Here is a 23,748-nt window from a genome sequence, read left to right on the forward strand (position 1 = left end):
TGCTCTGCCACGTATCTGCTAAGGGAGACCTTGGGCAAGTCACTTCACTTCTCTGTGCCTCGGTTGCCTTATCTGTAAAATGGGGATGAAGACGGAGAGGGGAGGGGACGGGAGGGGAGAGGGATTGGGTCTCCTCTGATTAGCTTGTATCTACCGAGAAGAAGCGTGGTTTAGCGGAAAGAGCACAGGCCTGGGAGTCAGAGGACATGGGTTCTAATCCTGGCTCTGCCACTCATCTGTTGTGTGACCTTGGGTAAGTCACTTCACTTCCCTGTGCCACAGGGGACAACTGTTGACCTTGCATGCTTTCCAGCGCTTAGAACAGTGCTCGGCACCCAAACTGCGCTTTAGAGAAGCAGCGTGGCTCAGTGGAAAGAGCCCGGGCTTGGGAGTCAGAGGTCATGGGTTCGAATCCCGGTTCGGCCACTTGTCAGCTGTGTGACTGTGGGCGAGTCACTTCACTTCTCTGGGCCTCAGTGACCTCATCTGTAAAATGGGGATGAAGACTGTGAGCCTCCCGTGGGACAACCTGATAGCCTTGTAGTGTAGTGCTTGGTACATAGTAAGCATTTAACAAATATCAACATCATCATTATTGTTATTATTGGCCATTCCACATGGGACAACCTGATGACCCTGTATCTACCCCAGCGCTTAGAACAGTGCTCTGCACCTAGTAAGCGCTTAACAAATACCAATATTATTATTATTATTATTGGCCATTCCAAGTGGGACAACCTGATGACCCTGTATGTCCCCCAGCGCTTAGAACAGTGCTCTGCACCTAGTAAGGGCTTAACAAATACCAATATTATTATTATTATTATTATTGGCCAATCCACGTGGGACAACCTGATGACCCCGTATCTCCCCCAGCGCTTAGAACAGTGCCCTGCACCTAGTAAGCGCTTAACAGCTTAACAAATACCAATATTGCTATTATAATTATTATTATTATTGGCCATTCCCAGTGGCAAGTCCCGACACCGCCCCCTCCCGGCTTCGAATCAAGGCCGTCGACGGCGCCAACCAATCAGAAAAAGAGGCCCCAGCGGCGCTAGCCAATCGCGACCGGGGGGCCGGGACCGTCGTCGGTGACGTCAGAAGTAACTAGGCGCCGCGTCACCGACTCACGTCAGCCTCGGCCGCCGGCGTCTCCGGCCCGAAGCGAAACCGAAGCGCCCGGGGAAGCTCCGCCCCCTTCCCCCCCCCGCGGGCGGCGGTAGCCAATGGGGAAGGGCCGTGCGGGGAGCCGGCCAATGAGCGCGGCGGGGGGCGGGGCTGCGGCGGCGGCGGCGGCCGGGGCCGGGGCCGGGGCCGGCGCTGCTCTGCTCTGCTCTGCGGGCGCGCGGTATATGACAGTAGGTGAGCGTGGGGATGGCCGGAGCCGGAGCTGCGGCGGCCGCGGCGGAGGCAGCGGCGGCGGCGGCGGCGGGGGGACTGTGAGATGGCGGGGCCCGGGGCGGCGGCGGGGCCCGGGGGCCTGCGGGAGGAGCGGCGCTACGGCTTGGCCTGCGGCCCGCCCGGCCAGGACAACATCACCGTGCTGCACGTAAAGCTCACCGAGACCGCCTTCCGCGCCCTGGAGACTTATCAGAGCCGCAAGGTGGGTCTGCTGCGCCGGGGCCCGAAGCCCGGGACTCCCGGAGTCCAGCCCCATGGCGCCGGACGGTCGGACGGACGGAGGGAGGGAGGGAGGGGGGGGTGGATGGGTGGATGGGTGGATGGATGGGGGGACCCCCTTCCTCACACACACACACACTCCCCCCTTAGTCACAAACAGACACACACACTCCCCCAATTCCCTCCTTAGTCAGACACACACACACTCCCCCCCCCCCCTTAGTCACAAACATACACACACGCACACTCCCCCCTTAGTCACAAACATACACACACACACACACTCCCCCAATTCCCTCCTTAGTCAGACACACACACACTTCCCCCCTTAGTCACAAACATATACACACACACTCCCCCCCCCTTAGTCACAAACATATACACACACACTCCCCCCCCCTTAGTCACAAACATACACACACACACACCCCCCCCCCCTTAGTCACAAACATACACACACGGACACTCCCCCCTTAGTCACAAACATACACACACACTCCCCCAATTCCCTCCTTAGTCAGACACACACACACTCCCCCCCTTAGTCACAAACATACACACACACACACTCCCCCCCTTAGTCACAAACATACACACACACACACTCCCCCCTTAGTCACAAACATACACACACACACTCCCCCCGTAGTCACAAACATACACGCACAATCCCCCAATTCCCCCCTTAGTCACACACACACTCCCCCCTTAGTCACAAACATACACACACACTCCCCCATTCCCCCCCTTAGTCACACACAGTCCCCCCTTAGTCACAGACACACACACACACTCCCCCAATTCCCCCCTTAGTCACAGACACACACTCCCCCCCTTAGTCACACACACACACATTCTCCCTCCTTCATTCTTATACACACACTCCCCCCGTAGTCACACACACACTCCCTCCCCCCTTCATTCTTACACACACACTCCCCCATAGTCACACACACACACACACATACACACACTCCTCCAGTTCCCCCCTTAGTCATAGACACACACTCCCCTCTTAGTCTCACACACACTCCCTCCTTCATTCTTACACACACACTCCCCCCGTAGTCACACACACACACACTCCCTCCCCCTTCATTCTTACACACATACACCTCCCCCATAGTCACACACACACTCCCTCCCCCCTTCATGCTTACACGCACACTCCCCCCCCATAGTCACACACATACAAACACTCCCCCACTCTCCCCTTTATTATTCACACACACACACACACACACACTCCCCCACTTAGTCACACAGACACACACTTCCCCCTTAGTCACATACACACTGCCCCTGCTTAGTCACAGACACACACACACACTCCCACACTCTCTCCCCATTCAGTCTTACACACACTCCCCCCCCCCTTAGTCACACACATACACACACACCCCTTAGTCACACACACTTCCACCCCCCCTCCAGTCTTAAACACACACTCCCCCCTTAGTCACACACACACACACCCCTTAGTCACACACACACACACACTTCCACCCCCCCTCAAGTCTTAAACACACACTCCCCCCTTAGTCACACACACACCCCTTAGTCACACACACACTCCCCCCCTTAGTCACACACACACACACACACACACTCCCCTCCTCAGTGACACACATACACACTCCCCTCATCCCCCCCTTCATTCTCTCACACACACACACACACACTCCCTCCCCTCAGCCACACACACACACACCAGTCACAATGTGTCCCTCACACCCCAGTCCCAGGGTGTCCCTGTCACCCCATGGTGTCGTTCGTACACATCAGTCACCACGTCTCTGACACGCATCACAGCCACAGAGTGTGTCATACATACACACACCAGACACGGTGTCTGTCCACGTACACCGCAGCCAGAGTTTTTCTCTCTCGCAGGCAGAAACACAAACACACACAGCCAGTGTGTCATTCGTTTGGTCGTATTTATTGAGTGCTTACAACGTGCAGGGCCCTGTACTAGCCCTCTGGGAAAGTATAACAATACAACAATAAACAGTGACATCCCCTGCCCACAACGAGCCTCGGGTCTCGGGGTCTGTGTCACACACCTCAGGCAGTGCGTCTCTCCACACACCTAGTGTGTGCCTCACACACCACAGCCGTTGTGTGTCTCTCTCACACACAGCCATTTTGTGTCTCTCTCACACACCACAGCCGTTGTGTGTCTCTCTCACACACCACAGCCGTTGTGTGTCTCTCTCACACACCACAGCCGTTGTGTGTCTCTCTCTCACACACCACAGCCGTTGTGTGTCTCTCTCACACACCACAGCCGTTGTGTGTCTCTCACACCACAGCCGTTGTGTGTCTCTCTCTCACACCACAGCCGTTGTGTGTCTCTCTCTCACACCACAGCCGTTGTGTGTCTCTCACACACCACAGCCGTTGTGTGTCTCTCACACACCACAGCCGTTGTGTGTCTCTCTCACACACCACAGCCGTTGTGTGTCTCACCACAGCCGTTGTGTGTCTCACACACCACAGCCGTTGTGTGTCACACACCACAGCCACAGTGTGTCTCTCTCACACACCACAGCCACAGTGTGTCTCTCACACCACAGCCCCAGTGTGTGTGTGTCTCTCACACACCACAGCTAGTGTTTGTGTCTCTCACACACCACAGCCACAGTGTGTGTATATCTGACACACCACAGCCATATTATGTGTGTCTCTCTAACGCACCACAACCACAGTGTGTGTGTCTCTCACACCACAGCAATAGTGTGTGTGTCGCTCACACACCATAGCCCCAGTGTGTGTGTCTCTCACACACCACAGCCCCAGTGTGTGTGTCTCTCACACACCACAGCCCCAGTGTGTGTCTCTCACACACCACAGCCCCAGTGTGTGTGTCTCTCACACACCACAGCCCCAGTGTGTGTGTCTCTCACACACCACAGCCCCAGTGTGTGTGTCTCTCACACACCACAGCCCCAGTGTGTGTGTCTCTCACACACCACAGCCCCAGTGTGTGTGTCTCTCACACACCACAGCCCCAGTGTGTGTGTCTCTCACACACCACAGCCCCAGTGTGTGTGTCTCTCACACACCACAGCCCCAGTGTGTGTGTCTCTCACACACCACAGCCCCAGTGTGTGTGTCTCTCACACACCACAGCCCCAGTGTGTGTGTCTCTCACACACCACAGCCCCAGTGTGTGTGTCTCTCACACACCACAGCCCCAGTGTGTGTGTCTCTCACACACCACAGCCCCAGTGTGTGTGTCTCTCACACACCACAGCCCCAGTGTGTGTGTCTCTCACACACCACAGCCCCAGTGTGCGTCTCACACACCACAGCCCCAGTGTGCGTCTCTCTCACACACCACAGCCCCAGTGTGCGTCTCTCTCACACACCACAGCCCCAGTGTGCGTGTCTCTCACGCCACAGCCTCAGTGTGTGTGCGCCTCTCACACACCACAACCACATTGTGTCTCACACACCACAGTGTGTGTCTCCCACAGGCACATTGCATCCCTAGGGTGTCTCACACACTCACACACCACAGCCAGTGACACTGTGTGTCACACACACACACACACCCCAGATATCTCTGTTAGGTGCACACTTACTACAACCCCAGAGTGTCACTCCCAGACACACACACCCCAGGCAGGGACTCTCTCTTTCTCACAAAAACACACCCCGCAGCCACAGAGTGTCTCACACACACACACACCCCCACCCCCCAGTCAGAACATCTGTCTCGCACCGTAGCGCCTCTCGTACATATACACACACCCCAGCCCCAGGTTGTGTGTCTCCCCCACACCCACAGCAGAGCCACGGTTTGTGTGCGCCTCCCAGGGACCCCGGTCACAGAGCGTGGCTCTCAAAGTGGCGGAGGGGAAAGTCGCCCCCTCCCCCCGCCTCCCAAGGACGGGTGCAGCTGCCCTCCCCCCAACCACACACACACACACATAGTCGTTGCAACTGTTGTCACGCCGGTCCTTCGTGGGGGCCCGGAGCCATGGCCGCCCGGCGCGGGGCGCTGGGGGAGGTTCAGGGGTCCGTCCCCCTCCTCCTTCACACCCCTTCCCCCTCCAGCCCCAGCAAGAGGAAGGGGACCGGGTTGGATGTGTGGGGAGCCCCAGCCAATCGATCAATCAATGAGGCAGCGGTGTAGATTGAGCGGCCGGGAAGTGCTCCGGACACCGTGCGGGGGCACTTGGCTCCCCCTGCCTTCCCGGACACCGGCCGGACATTGGCTTGCAGGCCCAGTGCGGCCCACTTAGACCCCAGAGGTGCCCGGAGCACACACCCCTGGCACAACTGTTGCTCCCGGCCGGGCAGGGCCGTGCAGGATACCCTCAGGTGACGAGGGGGCCGGGGCCGGGAGGGGGCTGCCCGCTGGGCCCCCCCCCCCCCCGCATCCATCCCACCCTCCCTCCATACCCCCATCCCTCTATCCCCCCATCCCTCCCCCCATCCCTCCATCCCATCCCCCTACTCATCCCTCCCTCCCTCCCCCCATCCTTCCATCCCTCCCCCCATCCTTCCATCCCTCCCCCAGCCCTCCATCCCTCCCCCCAGCCCTCCATCCCTCCCCCCCATCCCTCCCTCCATCCCTCCCTTCCCCCATCCCCCCATCCCTCCCCCCCATCCCCATCCCCCCATCCGTCCCCCCATCCGTCCCCCCATCCGTCCCCCCATCCGTCCCCCCATCCGTCCCCCCATCCGTCCCCCCATCCCTCCCTCCATCCCTCCCTCCATCCATCCCTCCGTCCGTCCGGTCTGGTCCGGTCTGCCCCGGCCACCACCCACGGCCCTGGTCAGCGCCTCCAGCCGACCGAGACGCCTTTCAAGTTGACTTGAAAGTCTCATCTGAAGGGTGTGTAGATTGAAGCTGCGTGGCTCAGTGGAAAGAGCCCGGGCTGGGGAGGTAGAGGTCATGGGTTCGAATCCCCACTCTGCCACTTAGCTGTGTGACTTTGGGCAGGGCACTTCATTTCTCTAAGCCTCTGTGACCTCATCTGGAAAATGGGGATGAAGACTGTGAACCTCTTGTGGGATAACCTGATGACCCTGTATCTACCCCAGCGCTTAGAACAGTGCTCTGCACATAGTAAGCACTTAACAAATACCAGCATTATTATCATTATTGAAGGTTGCATCGGCGAAGCCCTCTTAGAGAAGCAGCGCAGTGGAAAGAGCCCGGGCTGGGGAGGCAGAGGTCATGGGTTCTAATCCTGGCTCCGCCGCCTGTCAGCTGGGTGACTGGGCAAGTCACTTCACTTCTCTGGGCCTCAGTGACCTCACCCGGAAAATGGGGATGAAGACTGGGAACCCCATGTGGGACAGTCTGGTTACCTTGTATCCCCCCCAGCACTTAGAACAGTGCTTGGCACATAGTAAGCGCTTAACAAATGCCATTATTATTATTGGTCAGGTTCTTGGCCTCTGCAGAAACTCCTTCGATTTGCCATGGAATTGTGTCCCTGTCCCCCTTCCCTCCCTCCCTCCTTCCCGAGCTATTCATAATTCATGGAGAGTGGTGCCAGCCGGCAGGCTTCAGCCCGGCCAGGGTTAAACCTCTTATTCCCCCCCCGATCCTCGAGCTTTTTTAAAAGGAACAGGACTTCTTGGAATCTAGACCGTTCCGACCGTGTGGAACTCTCCCCCGCCACCCCCCACGCTCCCTTAAATTAAACATTTCTTCATATTTCGTGTCTGCCTTTCCCCCCGATGCGTATAAACTGGACGTTGGGATCTCTCTCCTCCAAGGAGTTCAGAGGGAATGTCATTTCGATGCCTTAGGAACTGGGAAGAAGAAAAGCAAAGATCGTTAGTGGTGTATTTGAGTAGAAACGATCAGTCCACTGTGGTCTAACCTAATTTTTTTCCTAGAGCGGTGGGGTTGGTTTGTGTGAGATTCTAAATCGTTTTACTTCCCAAATCACTGTTTTTTTTCCATTTGAGAGGCGTCCTAGCCAAATGAACCGTTCCAGTACTTTGGCCCAGTAAATATGAGGCAGCATCCCCCTCCCTTCTCAGTGTAATTTTCTCAAACGGTAGGGTTTTTAGGTAAATGCACGAATTAAAGCCCGTGAGCAAAAATGATCATTTGGAGCAGGTTAGCTTTAAGGGTAGTTTTCCAGTCGGTTTAAAACATTTTATCGTACCTGTAAATGTAAACTTGAAAATAGTTAAGGGTTTTCACAACTGGTATTATAAACCCTACATGTTGGAACAGATTTTTTGGATACTCTGCTGACTACAGCGGAGCTGCTTTCTCCAGTGCAGGTAACTATTTCCTGGGTGAGCAGGCGGTTTAAGGAAAACAACAAAATCATCTACTGTCGAGATTTCAGAAGAATGAATATTCGTTTTCTGTAATCTTGTTGAGGGGTACTAAACGTAATTCCATTAGTCTTTTAAATTTGCAACTGTTTGAAATGTCCCCGAACCATTATATATTAGCTCAACAACTAGTTCTTCAACTTAGAATAATTTTGCCCTTCCCGAGAAATGTCAGGTACCGAGTTGAAATTCTAGATACAGTCTATCTTAATTTTGATTTCAGTGGCCCGATGGTCTTTTTAAAAAGTCTTGCAGGAAACCTCAATGCTTTGTGACTTACACATTTTAAAAATAGCAGTGTGCTCACCTACAAACTTCATTTACAGTATAAAGTCCCTTTTTATCCGTAGAGCACCCGAAGCTAACGTAATAATAGTACCCTCCGTTCTCCCCTAATGCATGTTTTCACTGTGCCGTTTTGGCTAGAAAATTGTCAGGGAATTAGGGAACTTTTTGTCTCACAGCTAGAGCCCCTTTGGATACAGTGCACTGCGGTGACAGAAGGAAGAGCTTTTGTGCATAAGAGTTTTCCATTATGTGGAGTTTTGTCAGGGGAAAAAAAACTCACCACTTTATAGGAGAACTGGACGTACAGTTCCGTTAAGCACTTTGGCCCCTTTGTTTTCTTCCTATCTGCAGTTCGTTTTAATGTCTGCCTCCCCTCTTAGTTTGCAGAGTCTTTTGAGGGCAGAGATCCTGTCCTCTCCCAACTGTTCAGTACACTGTTCTGCATAGATAAGTACTCAATAAATATTGTTGATTGAATATACATTAAGGATTAGAAAGTAGATCCCTTAAAATTCTACCTGTTAATTCCTTTTTCAGGAATTACTCTACAGCATAGATTTTTTTCCCCCAAAGTATTGTGTGGGTTTTGTGGAGGGTTTTTTTTCTGTTCTTTTGAAAGTACCTCATGTAAGACTAAATCTTGCTTTTTGATTCCTTCCCCCCTCCATCCACATTAACATTTTCTCTTATAGTTTCTCCTCAGTTTTCAAATCAATCATTCATATTTATTGAACACTTGCAGTGTGCAGAGCACTGTACTGATCACTGGGGAGAATACAAAAGAGTTGGCAGACATGTTCCCTGCTCACAGTGAGCTCACATTATTCCTTTGCGAATGTGACCTAAATATAATTAATGAATTTCCTAGGTTTGTGGCATACATAAGGTGTACATCTCCAAACACTTTATAAGATCAAATAAAGTTAAACTTTAGTTTGAGGCCTTTTCAATTGTTCTCTCTCAAGTTAACAGTGCTCTGCACATGGGCAGTGCTCAATAAATATTATTGATTGATGATCTCATATTGCGGAAAGTCGACGTGAAAAGGTTTTTGAGATTGTTATAGATTGCTCCAGGGTCCAGTTTCTGACAGGGGGCAGAGTGTAGGGGGAATAAAAAATAGGCCAGGAATTCTGGCACCCAAAAAAATGAGGGAGAAGCAAGGTGCGAGAGAGATTGGGAAATAGTCCAAGAGAAAATTTAATGGCAGTAGAGAGAAGCAAAACTAGAGCAAGATCCATGGAAGCTAATCATTCGCATGCTGCTTTATCTGAAAATTTATGAGCAACCCTCTCAGAGCTTGTAGAAGCCAAATTCGTCATCCAAGCCAGGAGACATGAAAAAAAGGCATGAGTATGAAGTGAGAGGAATCATTGTGCAGCATCCAGGATTTACGGTGCATAAAGGCTCAGGAACCTAAATCTGACAGGGAGGTTGGCTCACTCCATCTGAACGATGACGATGATGTCCCCAAATGGGGATACCTTGAACGTCGTGACTACCCTGAAAATGAATAGTTTTTAAAATCTTAGTGCACTTGCCCTACACTTAAATTTGGCACTTCTGAAAAAGATAAGGATCAAAACTCTCCACAAGATTAATGGAAAAAATCTTGTAGAGCCAAGAGTGATCGACCCCTGTCTTACCTTGAAGGCCAGTTGATGGCTAGATTGGCACAACCAGAGAGCAAAAATGAAGACATTATCCAAATAATTTTGATCCAGAAATGGATTTTTGCCTGATATTTTTTATTTGGTTGTTCTCTGTGGGAATTGTTAAATTTGCAGGAAGAACAGATTCAAGACGTTTCACCTTCAGCCAACCTTCTATCTGTTTCTCGCTTTTGACTTTCACCTCCTCTGTTCTTTCTCTCTTGCTATACCTCTGGCATGGATCTTACGACCCTTATCAGACAACCCACAGCTCTCCTCATTTTCAGAGTCCTCCGAAAAATCCCACTTTGTCCAGCATGCTTTTGACAACTAATATCCCAACACCCTGAGCCGTAGGATCCCTTCAGTTTTTATGAACTTATTTGCATCCTCCGAGGCACTCATCTTTATGTGTCCACTTTATTTTTGGCATCTTTAGTTATAAATTTTTTCATTTGTTATAAACTCCTGGTGGTTAGGGAATGGGCCACTTTGTTATTTTTTAATTGCCAAGCACCTCCCTAGATGGGTGCTTAATAAATCACATCTGCTACTACTAGAAATAATTTGTTGTTCCCAGGAAAATATAGGTAGCTACTGTGGAATGGAGACATTTAGCCTGAATTTTATTAAAATCTAAAGTTTACTCTTCTTGCGTGGAATATAATGTATGATCCGTGGGAGCAAAGCTACTGTAGAATCTTAGTTCTTACCTTACAAAGGCCTGAGGAGAAACTAGCAGTAACCAATTAGGATTCAGTCAGGTCACGATCATATATTTGCAATATTTTCTTCAAGACTCAGTTTGAGCGTCACATTTGTTTTAGGAATCCTGATGGAAGTGGTATTTTCAAGCATTGTGGAAGTAAATTAGGATACAAATTTAGGACTTTGCTATATCTTCTAGTTGCCGTCCTGCTTCCAATCTTGGTGAGTTTTTTGTTTTTTGTTGTTTTTTTTTGTGGGAGCTGTTGAGGGTGGGTGAGACCCAGAGATAAAGTTTTGAGGTTTTTGACTGGTTGGATTTTTCCGCTTCATGGCTTTTTTTACGCCTTCTTAGACTCTCACTCAGTCATTTATCATTTACTATTGAGCGCTTCCTCTGTGCAGAGCACTGTACTACACAGTTGAGAGAGTACCGTGGAGAAGCAGTGTGGTTTAGTGGGAAGAGTCCAGACCTGGTTTCTAATCCCGGCTCAGCCACTTGACTGCTGGGTGACCTTGGGCAAGTCACTTAAATCTTCTGTGCCTCAGTTTCCTCATCTCAGTCAGTCTTATATGTTGAGTGCTTACTGTGCACAGAGCACTATAGTCATTTGGGTACAAAATGAAACGTTAATCACATTCTCTGCCTGTAAATTGGGAATCCAGTACCTGTTCTCCCTTCTGCTTGGACTGAGCCCCATGTGGAACAGGGACTGTGTCTGACCCGATGATTTTGCATCTACCCCAATGCTTTAGAATAGTACTTGACACATAGTAAGCGCCTTACAGGTATCATACAGTAGAATTAGTAGAAGTGACCCCTGCTCTCAAGGAGCTTGTAGCCTAGCCAGAGATGTCAGACACTAAAATAAATTGCAGATAGGAGGAAACATTAGATTTTTTTCAGAGATTACAGTTCAGCGAACTCATCTCATTAGATTTTAAGAAAGAGAGCAGTGCCGTAGTGGCTTCTGCACTAATAATTAGTGTAACTGTGGAATATCCCTTCCTACAGAGATGTTTCGTGGCATTTCTAAATATTGACAATTAAATAGTAGAAAACCTTAAGATCGGTATTTTCCCTCCTTGCCTCAATCTGACTTTTTTTTTTCTGGATGCCTTATTCCCCTTTGTTTTGATCATTTCCTTTTGTGGAGTTAAAAAAAAAACCTCACTTATCAAAAGTCTACATAGGGCTTTTCTTCAGCATAAAATTAAAATTTATAATGGGCAGTTATCAAGACGTTGTTCACTGCCTACTGAGATAACCTGCCAGAAAACTTTTCAGGGCAAACAATGGACCTTATTCATTGGGTGGAGTCTGACTTGTCAAAGAGAATCTGACAACCACAGAAAATCTTGACAAGAACCAATCTGTCGGCGGCTTAACCTTTCTCCAAAATCTCACTGAGTCACTTTGGAACTCAGCTTTATGAATGTTTATCTGAAACTGGGATCTTGGTAGACCTTAAGGTAAAATGAAATCTGGGCCATTGACAGCTTATTCATTTCCTCTGGTGTTCCCAGCATTGTGGCAGAAGTGGGCGATGATACGTGTTCATCGCTTCATAAAAGTATAGAAATAGGAGCCCCAATAAAAGCTATCCTGTAACTGGTACTCTCATCCCCTGTCTCTCTTCCCTACCAACCCCTGCCTTCCCCCCCGACAACGCTTCTCAGCTCCTCTTTCTCCATTCCACTCCCCCAAACAGCAGAATTCCCTAGACCTCCAGAGGATTTTGCAAGATGAAGAATGTTTCCCTCTTCTCTTCTTTCTCCATTCAGACACTCGCCTGCTGAGCCCCAAGAGGGGTTTGGTTGGACCAGAGGTCAGCCTTGCTAAGTAGCACATTGCCCGAGGCAGATTTTTATAAAGGACTTGTGAGAGTCTGAATTTTTTAGTGCCCAACTATTATTTCTTCATGATTGCCAGCATTTATTTAGTACCTTCTGCGGGTAGAATACTGTGCTCAGAGGCACTTGGGGAGCATACAGTAAAAGCGTTTTACTTGAATGATTGTGGCAGAACCATTTATTTTTAAAACAAGGAAATAAAGATCACATTTTTTTTTTTAGGTGCAGAGGATAACTAGTCATTATTCTGAGAAACGAGAGCCAAGTTTTTATGGTTTTTGTACCCAAACCTTGGCAATCTTTTCAAAGACAAAGGGCTTACAAGCTAATGGCAGCATCCTGATGGACAGCTAGGAGCATTTGGTAAAACTGTCCAGCACCCTGAAAATGAAATCTAAGTGTTCTAAACTGTTCAATCAAAGCTGGATATTTAGTTATGATTTCTAACAGGTGCGTGATGTCTTTGTACACGTTGTTCTCGGCTTCACTTTTGTCAGCTTTTTATGCTTTTAGCCTAGCTCCCACACTTTTTAGCAAAGCTCACTTGTCACTTCTAGCCGTAAATCCACTACTCAATTGATTTAATCCCTGAGAACAGAGCTGCCCTTATATTCATCAAGGATAGACAGATGTGAGATGTAAACTTGTTTTACAATTATAAACCCAGAGTGGATGACTCTTTAAAAAAAAAAAGAGAGAGAGAGAGATTTCAGGAGTACTGTGCTTCAGTGCTGCAAATAAAAAGGATGATTCAGGGTAAATCAAACTGCTGAGCTTGCTATTTTTGTCCAGAGAAGAGCTTTTCTTCTGTATTGTTGACTGCTTAAGTCATTTCAAATCCTAACATTAGAAACAGCCAGAAACTCTCCGCAAAGCCTTAATAATCAACCTGTTTCCCAGTGGTTGCTGTTTAGCAAGACTTCATCTAGACAGGTTTTGAATCTTGTCCTCCCTTCTCTCTCCCCTGTCTCCACTCACACCCCCCCTTCCATCTAGGACAGTTCTGTTTTGTAGTTCACTGTCTTTTCTGCCGCAGCACTGGCTGCTAGCACCTCACTTAAGCCCAGAAGTTAATTAAATTGTTTTTTAACAGTTCAGGCTGCTAAATATAATCAGCCACGCTTTAATAACGTCCGACCTGGGTGTCTGCAGATCTCCAGAGGAGACCCAGAGTGCTCCCAGATTGGTTTGACTCCTCGGGCAAAATGACCCCTTCCCTAAGTGGGAGGGGAGCCTTTTAAACACATCTCTGAAGAAATGATATTTTTGAATTATCTGTGGATCCTAATTACTTATCGTAGATAATTGAGAGTGGGCTGAATGTAATTCTTCCCCCTTTCCCTGGTGAGGGGGGAAAACCCTTCATGGCCTGAAGAATCATTGCCCTCGCCGGCAGTGGGAGAAGGCAGAACAACCCTGTCTGTGTTCAGCTTCCGAGTAGGTCCAGACATTCTCCCTTTGCCTATTTATTGAGCTCTTACTTTGTGCAGAGCACAGTACTAAGAGTTTGGAAGACGACCGTAGGAAAAAATTAGGAGAAAAGTTCCCTGCCCATGGATGACAGCATTTCAAGGATTGTGATTTTTGTGGAGAACGATCTGTAACAGTTAGATCTCCTGTCTATCTGGTGTTGGAGAGCATCTAAACTTTATGGTTGCAAGTTCCTCGAGGGCAGGGATCGCTTCTCCTTACTATAGTGTGCACTACCTTCCGACTGCTCAATACCAAACTGTGGACGCAGTAAGCCCTCGATAAATACCATTGATTGATCCCAGTAGCAGTATCGATCATTTCATTTCAGAATTGTTTAGTAGCCAAGCATCGCTCTGACTTTTCTTTTTACTTGTGTACTTGTCCTTGTGTTTTGTGCTGTTTTGGCATTTTATTGTTTCAGCCCTCCTGAAGGGTCTTTCTCCAGTCCCTTCCCCCAACACTTAATATTCTTAGATTGTGAGTCCCCTTGAAAGACAGGGACTGTTTCTAATTCCTACGTGGCCTCGTGGATAGAGCACGGGCCTGGGAGTTAGACTGCTGTGTGACCTTGGGCAAGTCCCTTAACTTCTCTGTGCCTCAGTTACCTCATCTGTAAAATGGAGATTAAGACTGTGCCCCTACGTGGGACAGGGACTGCGTCCAACCTGATAATCTTGTATCTACCCCCAAACTTAGAATGGTTCTCGGCACATAGTAAGCACTGAACAAATGCCATCATCATTATTATTATTATTATTCCCCTGCCAAGAATACAGACCTCCAAACACGGTAAACGCTTTCCAGCTCTGTTGTATTGGACTCTTCCAAGTGCTTAGTACAGTACTTTGCTCACAAGAAGTGCTCAAGAAATGCCATTGATTGGTTGATTGATTAATAAATACCACTACAACTTCTCAAAAGATGCTCAAACAAAACTAAGGCAAATTTAACATCACTCTCTCTTAAGGACACTGTAAAAAAAAAAAAAAAACAAAACAAGACACAGGGGACTCAATAGGAACTCCACTGGGCATTTTCCCTGCTAGTAGCGTTCATGAGTGGGGAAAGTTCTGTGAAGTTTGAGCTACTTTGCACTCCCTGTGCTGGAGAGAAGAAAGTTGGTTTTGCTGTTTTTCAATCTAGTTTTTGTCCATCAAGATAAGAAGGGGGAAGGCTGGTATTGATGTTCATTTTTGAAAATGTGGGTTTTTGGTGTTCAGTTGAGTAAATGTTGTTTTTTAAAATGTCCAGTTGGAAACATTCCGTCAGTCGCGGGTGGTGTCATAAAAGTATTTGCTCCTCTTGACCCCTAGAACCTTAGTGCACATTACACTGACGTTAACATGGTGGGTGAACAGTGAAGAAGCATTGTTTACTGCCTTTCTTCTATTTAAAAAAAAATAATGCCAGAAATCTGGGCTTGCCTGCCTGTATATGTATTGGATGCTTTCTTTAAAGTCGTGGGAAGGCACAAGGGTTAGCTTGAATATTGGACTGCTAGGACCTCTCCATCATCTTCAACCCGGACAACTCTAATATTGCTTAAATGCCATCGGATCTACCTGGAGTTGAGTAAAATAGCTAAGCGTGAAGTAACTAACTGAAGCAGGAACAGTTTGCATTTGGCCAGAGGAGTGTGTCTCGCTCAGTCTAAACTTCAGTTCTGCTTCTTGACCTGTTGTTACCAGATTGGCATCTTCCTTATGGTTCAAATGATGTTGAATTAAATCCTGCAAAGTCACTTTATCTCTGCAAGTGCTTCTTGCGGCAAATATTTAGTGATATTAAAAGGTCGGAAAGCACCCAAAACTCAAGTCTTTCGTTCCCTTTATAAATCCTCTGAGGGACTCTGCATTGGTTAAAAACATGGCAGACCTTATTTGGCCAGTCAACCTTTTATTATCTTAGATTTGACCTATGTTTTTTCTTTTGTAACTAGTGAACTTCAGGCTTATTAGAACAGGCTTAGGTTAGTGGCTAATAACTTTATTTAACAAGAAGTTCTGTGACTGACATTTGTTGTGATGTGGAGTCTTGGGTCAGCTATCCAAAATAGTAAGTCTAACAAAAGGGAAGAGTTTTGGCAGAGCTCGAGCTCTAAAAAGAAAGGGTAGGGACTGTAAGCTCATTGTGGGTAAGGAAAGTGTCTGTTTTATTTTTTTAGCATACTCTCCCAATTGCTTAGTACAGTGCTCTGCACAAAGTAAGCGTTCCACAAATACGATTGAGGGGAACCTGCCTCCCATTGCATTTTTTTAAAAATACATCTATGAGCTGCAGCACAGCAATCAAGATAAGGTAACATTTAAAACTATTGGGCATACTGGTCTGAAATACCATTAGTCCTTTAATATTTGAATTTTTCTTGTACTGTTAGCTTTAGGTGGTAACTGTTGACCTTCTGTTGTGTGGTAGAGTTGACCATAGAGTGTGAAGATGAGATTTGCCTCCATAAGTGTTTATGAGAGAGACCCACGCACACCCTTGTGTCCTTTGTCAGTGAACATTCAGTAGTACACCTTTCCAGTGGGGTGAGCATTTCTCAGTGGAACACCAGTTCAGTGGGGAAGAGCATGTCTTACCGCTAGCTTTGGTTGTTCTTGCAGTTAGTGGCGATGGTTTGTACTGTACCATCCGCATTCTCTCGCCCGGGGGTCCCCGTGCCCAGCAGCACACATCACAAGACAGCTGGTCTAGGGCACGGGCGCAGTCCGGGGGTCACAGAATCAGCCACAGACCCCACTGTTCCTTCACTAAGGCAGTGAGCCATCATTGAATAAGCTCGCTGGGGGCAAGGAACGTGTCTACTTTATTGTATGAACTTTCCCGACTGCTTAGTACAGTACTCTGCACACGAGAAGCGCCCGATAAAGTCCATCGATCGCTTGAGCGTTACTGCAGAGCAGTACTGTGCCCTGCACCTAGTTCAGCGCTAAATACTATTGATTAATTGAACGATTATCCAGATTGGCTTCAAAAGGGGCAGAGATGGGGAGAGGGCCTTTTCCACTTGTTGCAAAAACCAGAAGTCTAGTGCCCGCCGCACAACTAGACAGAGCAGAGCCAGAAAATAGCAGGGGTGTCAGAACAGGGCATGTTCAAGCAAGGGCAAGTCATTTCAAGGAGGAGCCCAACGTCACCAAATCCGTCGGGCACGTTGGACGGTCTGATCCCAGCTGTTGCCTGACTGCAAGCCACTCCCCCCGTCAGCTGCTCCTGCCTCATTAAGCCATCCCACCTCATTAGGTCCCTCAGCATTGCCCACTGCTACAGGGGATGCCGTACTTTCTGGATAACGCTTAATTAATAACTTCAGTTTGTGCTAAGCACTTACTATGTTTCAAGCATTGGTCTTAGCGCTGGAGTAGGTACAAGTTTATTGGGTTGGACCCAGTCCCTGTCCCATCTGGGGCTCACAGTCTAGGTGGGAGAGATCACATCATCTCACCATCATTCACTGCCTCTCCCCGATCGGAAGGGGTGGCCAGCCTGGAAGTGACATCTGTTGACAGGGTTGAAGCGGGGTGAAAAAAGTTCAAAACCCACAGTTGCTAGCATATCAGGAGGGTAAGGGATGGTAAACCATACCTCCTCAGAAGCCCCCATTTGGGGGTTGGGCTTTTTTGTTGGATTTGGGTTTGTAACAATGATAGTAATAAAAATAATGACGATATTTTCCAAGGGTTGTTCTGTGAATTGGGGAAGATATAAGGTTATCAGTTTGGACCCAATCCCGGGAATTCAGTCCTTAGATATTTTAATTTTCTACTGGGGGACGAGGGGGGAAACTTTCAAAGTCTCCTCAACTGTGGCACTGAGGCACAGCATTGACCCTGTCTGGGGTCATTGTAGCCGTAGAAGAGGCATAGACATTGCACCCCTGCCCTCCGTCTTGGTTGTTACACTCTATGTCTTGGGGAAAGAACAGCTGATAGGAGTGAGAGTGCAAGGGGGTTACACAAACCACCAGCATTTGAATCAGTTCCTTCACTCTGGTTCTCAGACTTGAAGTCCTCTTGACTGGACCAACACCAGTCTGTTTCCAAAGGCTGACCCCGTTTGTAATAGGACATATCGCTGGTTGAGAGATTCACATTTAGTGGTGAAAATGTTGAGGTTTTTTGTTTTCTTTTGCTTTTGTTCGTTTTGCCTTTTTTCTTTTTTTTTTTTAAACTGCATCATGAAAATCATGGTAGAATCTTCACGGGGCACACCATCCTCAGTCCGAGAGCCATTTGCAGAATCGACATTTTGTTCAAGCCCTAACAAAATCTGCTTTGTTGGCCAGCTAATGATAGGGAGATTTGCTAACTCTCTTGTTGTAGTTCACCATGGAAGGCCTGAAAAACATTAGAAGGGAGTGTCGTAGACCTAACTGGTTTGCCGGGGCACCCGAATGATAGCCTCGGCATTGTTCCCTCCTGCCGTTCGGCCCAGTTGGACACCAGGTACTGCCTGATGCTGTTATGGGTGGCAACAGAATGAGGACAGAGCTGGAGATGAGACTGGAAACAGCCTTAAATTCTGTCAGACAGACATAATGTTGTCAGTGCCTGGGGTGAGCTCTGAAGTGGGACTAAGCGTTACCTGCAGTTAGTCCACTAATGTGGTTCTGTTTTCACAGTGGGATCTTGTTCCCATTTGCTTACAATTTCAGGCCAAAAAACTCAGAATTTTCCAGTGTTAAAAAATTAACAAATGGACTAGTGAATCTAACCCATGGGTATTCTGTCTTGATAAAGGGAGAGATCGCTTATAGTATTCAGTGAAATCCCAACTAGGAACACCCAGGTAAGAAACTTGTGAACGAGGGATTTGAGGAGCAGAGGTTTCTTTTATTCCTCCAAAAGGCTTTCCCTGACTGATCCTTACTTCCCTGATCAGGTGATCCTATTAGCCACCTCTGTCACTTGGCCGTATACCAATTTTGGTGTTTTATTGTTTCATTTTCCCTTTGTTGTCTCTGTTTTCCTTCTCGTTCTCATAGTATGCTGTCTGTATTTACCTGCCTTCTCCCATTAGATTTTAAACTCCCCAAGGGCAGGGATTGTGCCCTCTATTGTAGGCTCCCGCAGTGTGGCTTAGTGGCCTGTGAGTCCGAAGGACTTGGGTTTTAATCCTGGCTCTGCCATTTTTCTGCTGTGTGACCTTGGGCAAGTCACTTAACTTCTCTGTGCTTCAGTTACCTCATCTGTAAAATGGGAACTAAGACTGTGAGCCCCATGTGGGACAACCTGATAACCTTGTGTCTATCCCAGTGCTTAGAGCAGTACTTGGCACTTAGCAAGCACTTAACAAATACTACCATTATTATTTAGTAATTTAGTTGTGGATAGGGCATGGTCCTGGGAGTCAGAAGAACCTAGCCCGAATCCCAGCTCTGCCACTTGTCTTTTGTATGACCTTGGGCAAGTCACGTCACTTCTCTGGGCCTCAATTCCCTCATCAGTAAAATGGGGATTAAGACTGTGAGTCCCTTGTGGGACAGGGACTATGTCCAATCCGGTTTTCATCTCTTTCGCCCCCTACCCCCCCGCACAATGCTTCATACAGTGCCTAACACATAGTAAGTGCTTAACACCATCATTATTATTACTGTTGTTGTTCTTATTATATTTAATAATGTTGTTAATTTTGCTTTGCAAGCAAATACTGATGATGATGATGATGACCTCCCCCAGGCCCACAGGAAAATGGCCCAGGTGAAGAGTGAATGGCTTTGTTTTTTTTACTGACCTGTAGATTGCCCTGGGCCTGAGTTCCTCCTGGGTTCATCCAGGGCAATCTAGAAGCCCAGCTCTGGGTAGGAGAAACCAACTCAGTGGTGAAAACTTAGTCAGAGGGGTGCACACCCTGCCTGCTCTGGGGGATCCCGTGGCCCGTCCCACCCACTCGATGCCGAGGATGATGATTCATCCATGCTACCTTAACTGGCCTTGCCGCAAAGAACCACCTTGCTGCAAGGTAGGAGAGTGACTCCTTGACTTGGACCTCGTTAGAGCAGCGGTGGGAAACTTAAAGAACTCTGCTGAGTGGCTCAGTCCACCTGGGCATTGGCCAACATGGCTTTCCCTCTTAACTGTAAGCACCCTATGGGTAGGGAGCGTTCCTTCCAACTCTTATATTGTACTTTCCTAAGCGCTTAGTATAGTTTTCCGTACACAGGAAGCGCTCAATCAATAGAACTGATTGATTTCCAGTGTCCTGCCCGGCCAGAGGACTGGAGGGAGTGGACTTGGCAGGAGAAAGGCATCTTCCCTTGGAAGATGGAAAGGGTCCCGAGAAGGCGTCTAGTCCACTCTGTCCTAGCTCTTGGCTGAGGGCCCAACCTAGGAGATCAGTCAGTGATATTTATTGAGCTTTTACTTGATGTGCAGAACCCTGTACTTGGGAGAATACAATGCAACGGAGTCGGTAGACAAAGTTTCCTGTCCATAAGGAGCTTACAGTCCAGAGGGAGAAACCTGCTTTGTCACTAGTTTCCCCTTCCCACCTCCATCAAAAGCCTATTTTCTCCCCCTGGCATTGCATATCCTACGAGTCCCCAGGGGAACGTGCTGGCACTCTTCCTCAGCCACGTGGAGCAGAAAGTAATTGGCTAAACAGTCTGGAAATCTTTTCCAAGATCCCAAGGCTCTTCCTGGCACCTACTCGAGCGTTTGTCTTCAGCAGCATCCTTGCTCTACAGTTGGTCCAATGCGGGGATGCTCACCAACTGCTCACCCTTTGGCGTCCTTGCCATCTTTGATTTCTCCATGCATACCTAAGCGTGCCCCTGAGCAAGGGATTCCTTAGAGGAATGGTAATGTTCCTAGCCTTAAGTAAGTGATTAAGGTGGCCAACCCCGGAGTTATTATACAAAAATCAGTCAATCAATACTTGTTCCTGGCCCCCAGGGAATTTACAGTGCAGCTGAGGGAGGACAGACACTTAGAAGGATGCCATGGATCAACAGTAAAAACAAGAGTAAAATGTGACAATCAGAAACATCAGCAGTAAGATATTTAAGTTAAAAACTACCTTATTATCTCACCACCCCTGGGGATGGTGGGGAGAGGGAGAATTTATTATTATTATTATTATTTATTTATTTATTTATTGGTATTTAAGCGCCTCCTCTGCCAGGGTAGATATTAGATCATCAGGTTGGATACAGTCCATGTCCCCTGTAGGGCTCACAGTCTCAATCCCCATTTTACAGAAGAGGTAGCTGAGGCACAGAAAAGGTAAGTGACTTGCCCAAGATCACACAGCAGACAAATGGTGGAGCTGGGATTAGAATTCAGAACCTTCTGATGCCAGGCTTTATCTACTAGGCAATGCTGCTTCTCATACTTTATCCCAGGTATCAGACATGTTTACATCCTGAAATTCCCGGAGCCTGACAATAGGAGCTCCAAAGTTATACCTGTGGGTGTCTAAGGTAATTTCTCCAGATATCTGCCCTAAATTCCTCCAAAACAACATCTGCCTGGTTTTGCAGCGGTCCAGAAGGCAACTGCTCATGGCCAATAAACTATTCCTTCATATATGTAAAGACTGCTGGTCGGTTTCCCCCCTTCCCTTCTTTTCTTCTTCCTTTACCCCACCTTCCACCCACACTATTAGTTCATTCATTCAATTGTATTTATTGAGTGCTTACTGTGTGCAGAGCACTGTATTAAGCGCTTGGAAAGTACAATTCGGCAACAGAGACAATCCCTACCCAACAATGGGCTTACAGTCTAGAAGGGGGAGAGAAACAAGAACTCTAGAACATTCTCCTCTTTCAGCTAAATAAGTCCAGTTCCTTTAACCATTGGAGGCCATTATCGAAACCTTCATTTACCAGTTTTTCCTCCTCTGGAGTCTCCAAATTAATCATATCCCACTTAATAAGTCAATCAGTGGTATTTATTGAGTGTTTCCTATGTGCAGAGCAGTGTACTAAGCACTTGGGAGAATACAGTTCAACAGAATTAGCAGAGGCATTCCCTGCCCATAACGAGCTTACAGTTTGAGAGGGAGACAGACTTCAGTTGTGGGTCTCGAAGCAAAATATAGAAACTGGTAAAGATTTGACTATTCTCTGAGAGATGTGGGAAAAATGCGGTCACTAGGCAAATTAAGGACCGTCACCGGAAGAGGCAGTATTTCAAAATGCCAATCGACACAAAGCATTTTTTCCAGACAGAATCCAACTAAGCACCCGAAAGAGCACAAGCAGTGCCTTTGATGAGTCAGACCCCTTGGTTGGGTCAGGCCAGTGGCTTGTCGATAGCCGTATTCCGTCCCCAACCACGGCACCGAGAAACACTGAGAAATCATCACTCCCCTTGACACCCGACTGTACAATTAGGGGTATGCCAGCAGACATCCCCAACCCACCCTCCTCTTATCCATAAAAGCATTTTAAAAAGCCTTTGCTCTTCACAGAGAAGAGGGGCCAGGATAGTGATTTAACTTCATATACAGAATCCAACAGAGTTCTCTGTTCTTAAAAGGTGTCGATGAACACCGAGGGCAGTTCTCTTGTACTCTGAAGTACCTGTCAATTCAGCTCAACCAATCAATCTGCCGATAGTATTTATTGAGCACGTACTGTGTGCAGACCACTAAACGAAGCACTTGGGAGAGTACAGTGTAACAAGCACTTTCCCTTTCATTCATTCAGTTGGATTTACTGGGCGCTTACTGTGTGCAGAGCACTGTACTGAGTGCTTGGAAAGTACAGTTCACCCATCAAGAGAGGCAATCCCTGCCCCACACCTGGCTTATAGTCTAGAAGAGGGGGGAGACAGATACCGAAACAAGTAAACAAGCATCAATAGAAATAAATAGAATTGTAGAGATATACATGTCGAAACAAGTAAATAGGCATTAATATAATTAAATTAATATAATACCTGTCCTCCCTGTCCTCAGCGAGCTGACAGTCTATGAGATTGCAAACACTTTGCATCATGTTACCTTCCCCCGTACCTGAATTCACATGCCCTTTAAAATTTGAAAGGATTGAGCTCACTACGTGTAGCTTCATGCCCCGGAAGGAAAACTGTCAATGAAATACTGTCAATAAACTGTCAATTAAATATCCCCAGGATGCTCAACTTGAATAACAATAATAACAGTGACTGTGGTATTTGTTGAGCACTTACTATGTACCAAGCACTGAGGTATAATCAGAGTACAGTACAATCAGGTCAGACATAGTCCCTTCTCCCACAGGGGACTTACAGCCTTAGGGGGAAAGAGAATAGTTATTTAATCCTCTTTCTGCCAATGAGGAAACAGGTTCAGATAAATGAAATGATTTTGCCAAGGTCACTTAGTAGGCAAGGGATGGAACTGGGATTAGAAGGTTTTCTCACTCTCGGTCCCGTTCTCTTTCCATTAGGCTACGCTGCTCCTTTAGAATTTGTCAGATCGATCCAAGATGGGGAGGGGAGAGAGGATGGGTGACTTCCAAGGACTTCCAGTTGTAGGGGATGACCAGTCGATCAACATGATCATCAGTGGAATTTATCAAGCATTTTACCGTGTGCAGGGTACTATGTGAAGCGCTTGGGAAAGTACAGTATGACAGGATCGGTCGTTGTGGGCCCCGCCCAGAAGGAGTTTACAGTCTAAGGGGGAGGCGACATTAAAGTAGATTAGGGATAGGGGATATGGGAGAGTATGAGAACATTTACATAAGTATTATGCGGCTGGGGTGAGTATCAAAGCGCTCGAGGGGTCCGCAGCCAAGTTCACGATCGAAGCAGAGGGCGGATGGAGAAATGAGGGCTCTGTCAGGACGTGTGATTTTTAGGAGAGTTTCACAGGTGGGGAAGAGGCGGCCTGTTGGACGTGAAGC

The 23,748-nt window shown here is 47.8% G+C and overlaps 1 protein-coding gene across 1 annotated transcript in view; it reads left to right on the forward strand.

The window, feature by feature from the left end:
• Positions 1–1,447: 1,447 nt before the first annotated feature.
• ELL2 (elongation factor for RNA polymerase II 2) overlaps positions 1,448–23,748 on the forward strand; it is a 77,573-nt gene continuing 55,272 nt past the window's right edge. The window contains exon 1 of the mRNA XM_029066587.1: positions 1,448–1,606. Within this exon, the coding sequence (XP_028922420.1) occupies positions 1,448–1,606 (159 nt within the window). The remainder of the gene's footprint in view (positions 1,607–23,748) is intronic.

This window comes from Ornithorhynchus anatinus, chromosome 1 (genome assembly GCF_004115215.2).
Source record: "Ornithorhynchus anatinus isolate Pmale09 chromosome 1, mOrnAna1.pri.v4, whole genome shotgun sequence".
Lineage (NCBI taxonomy): Eukaryota > Metazoa > Chordata > Mammalia > Monotremata > Ornithorhynchidae > Ornithorhynchus > Ornithorhynchus anatinus.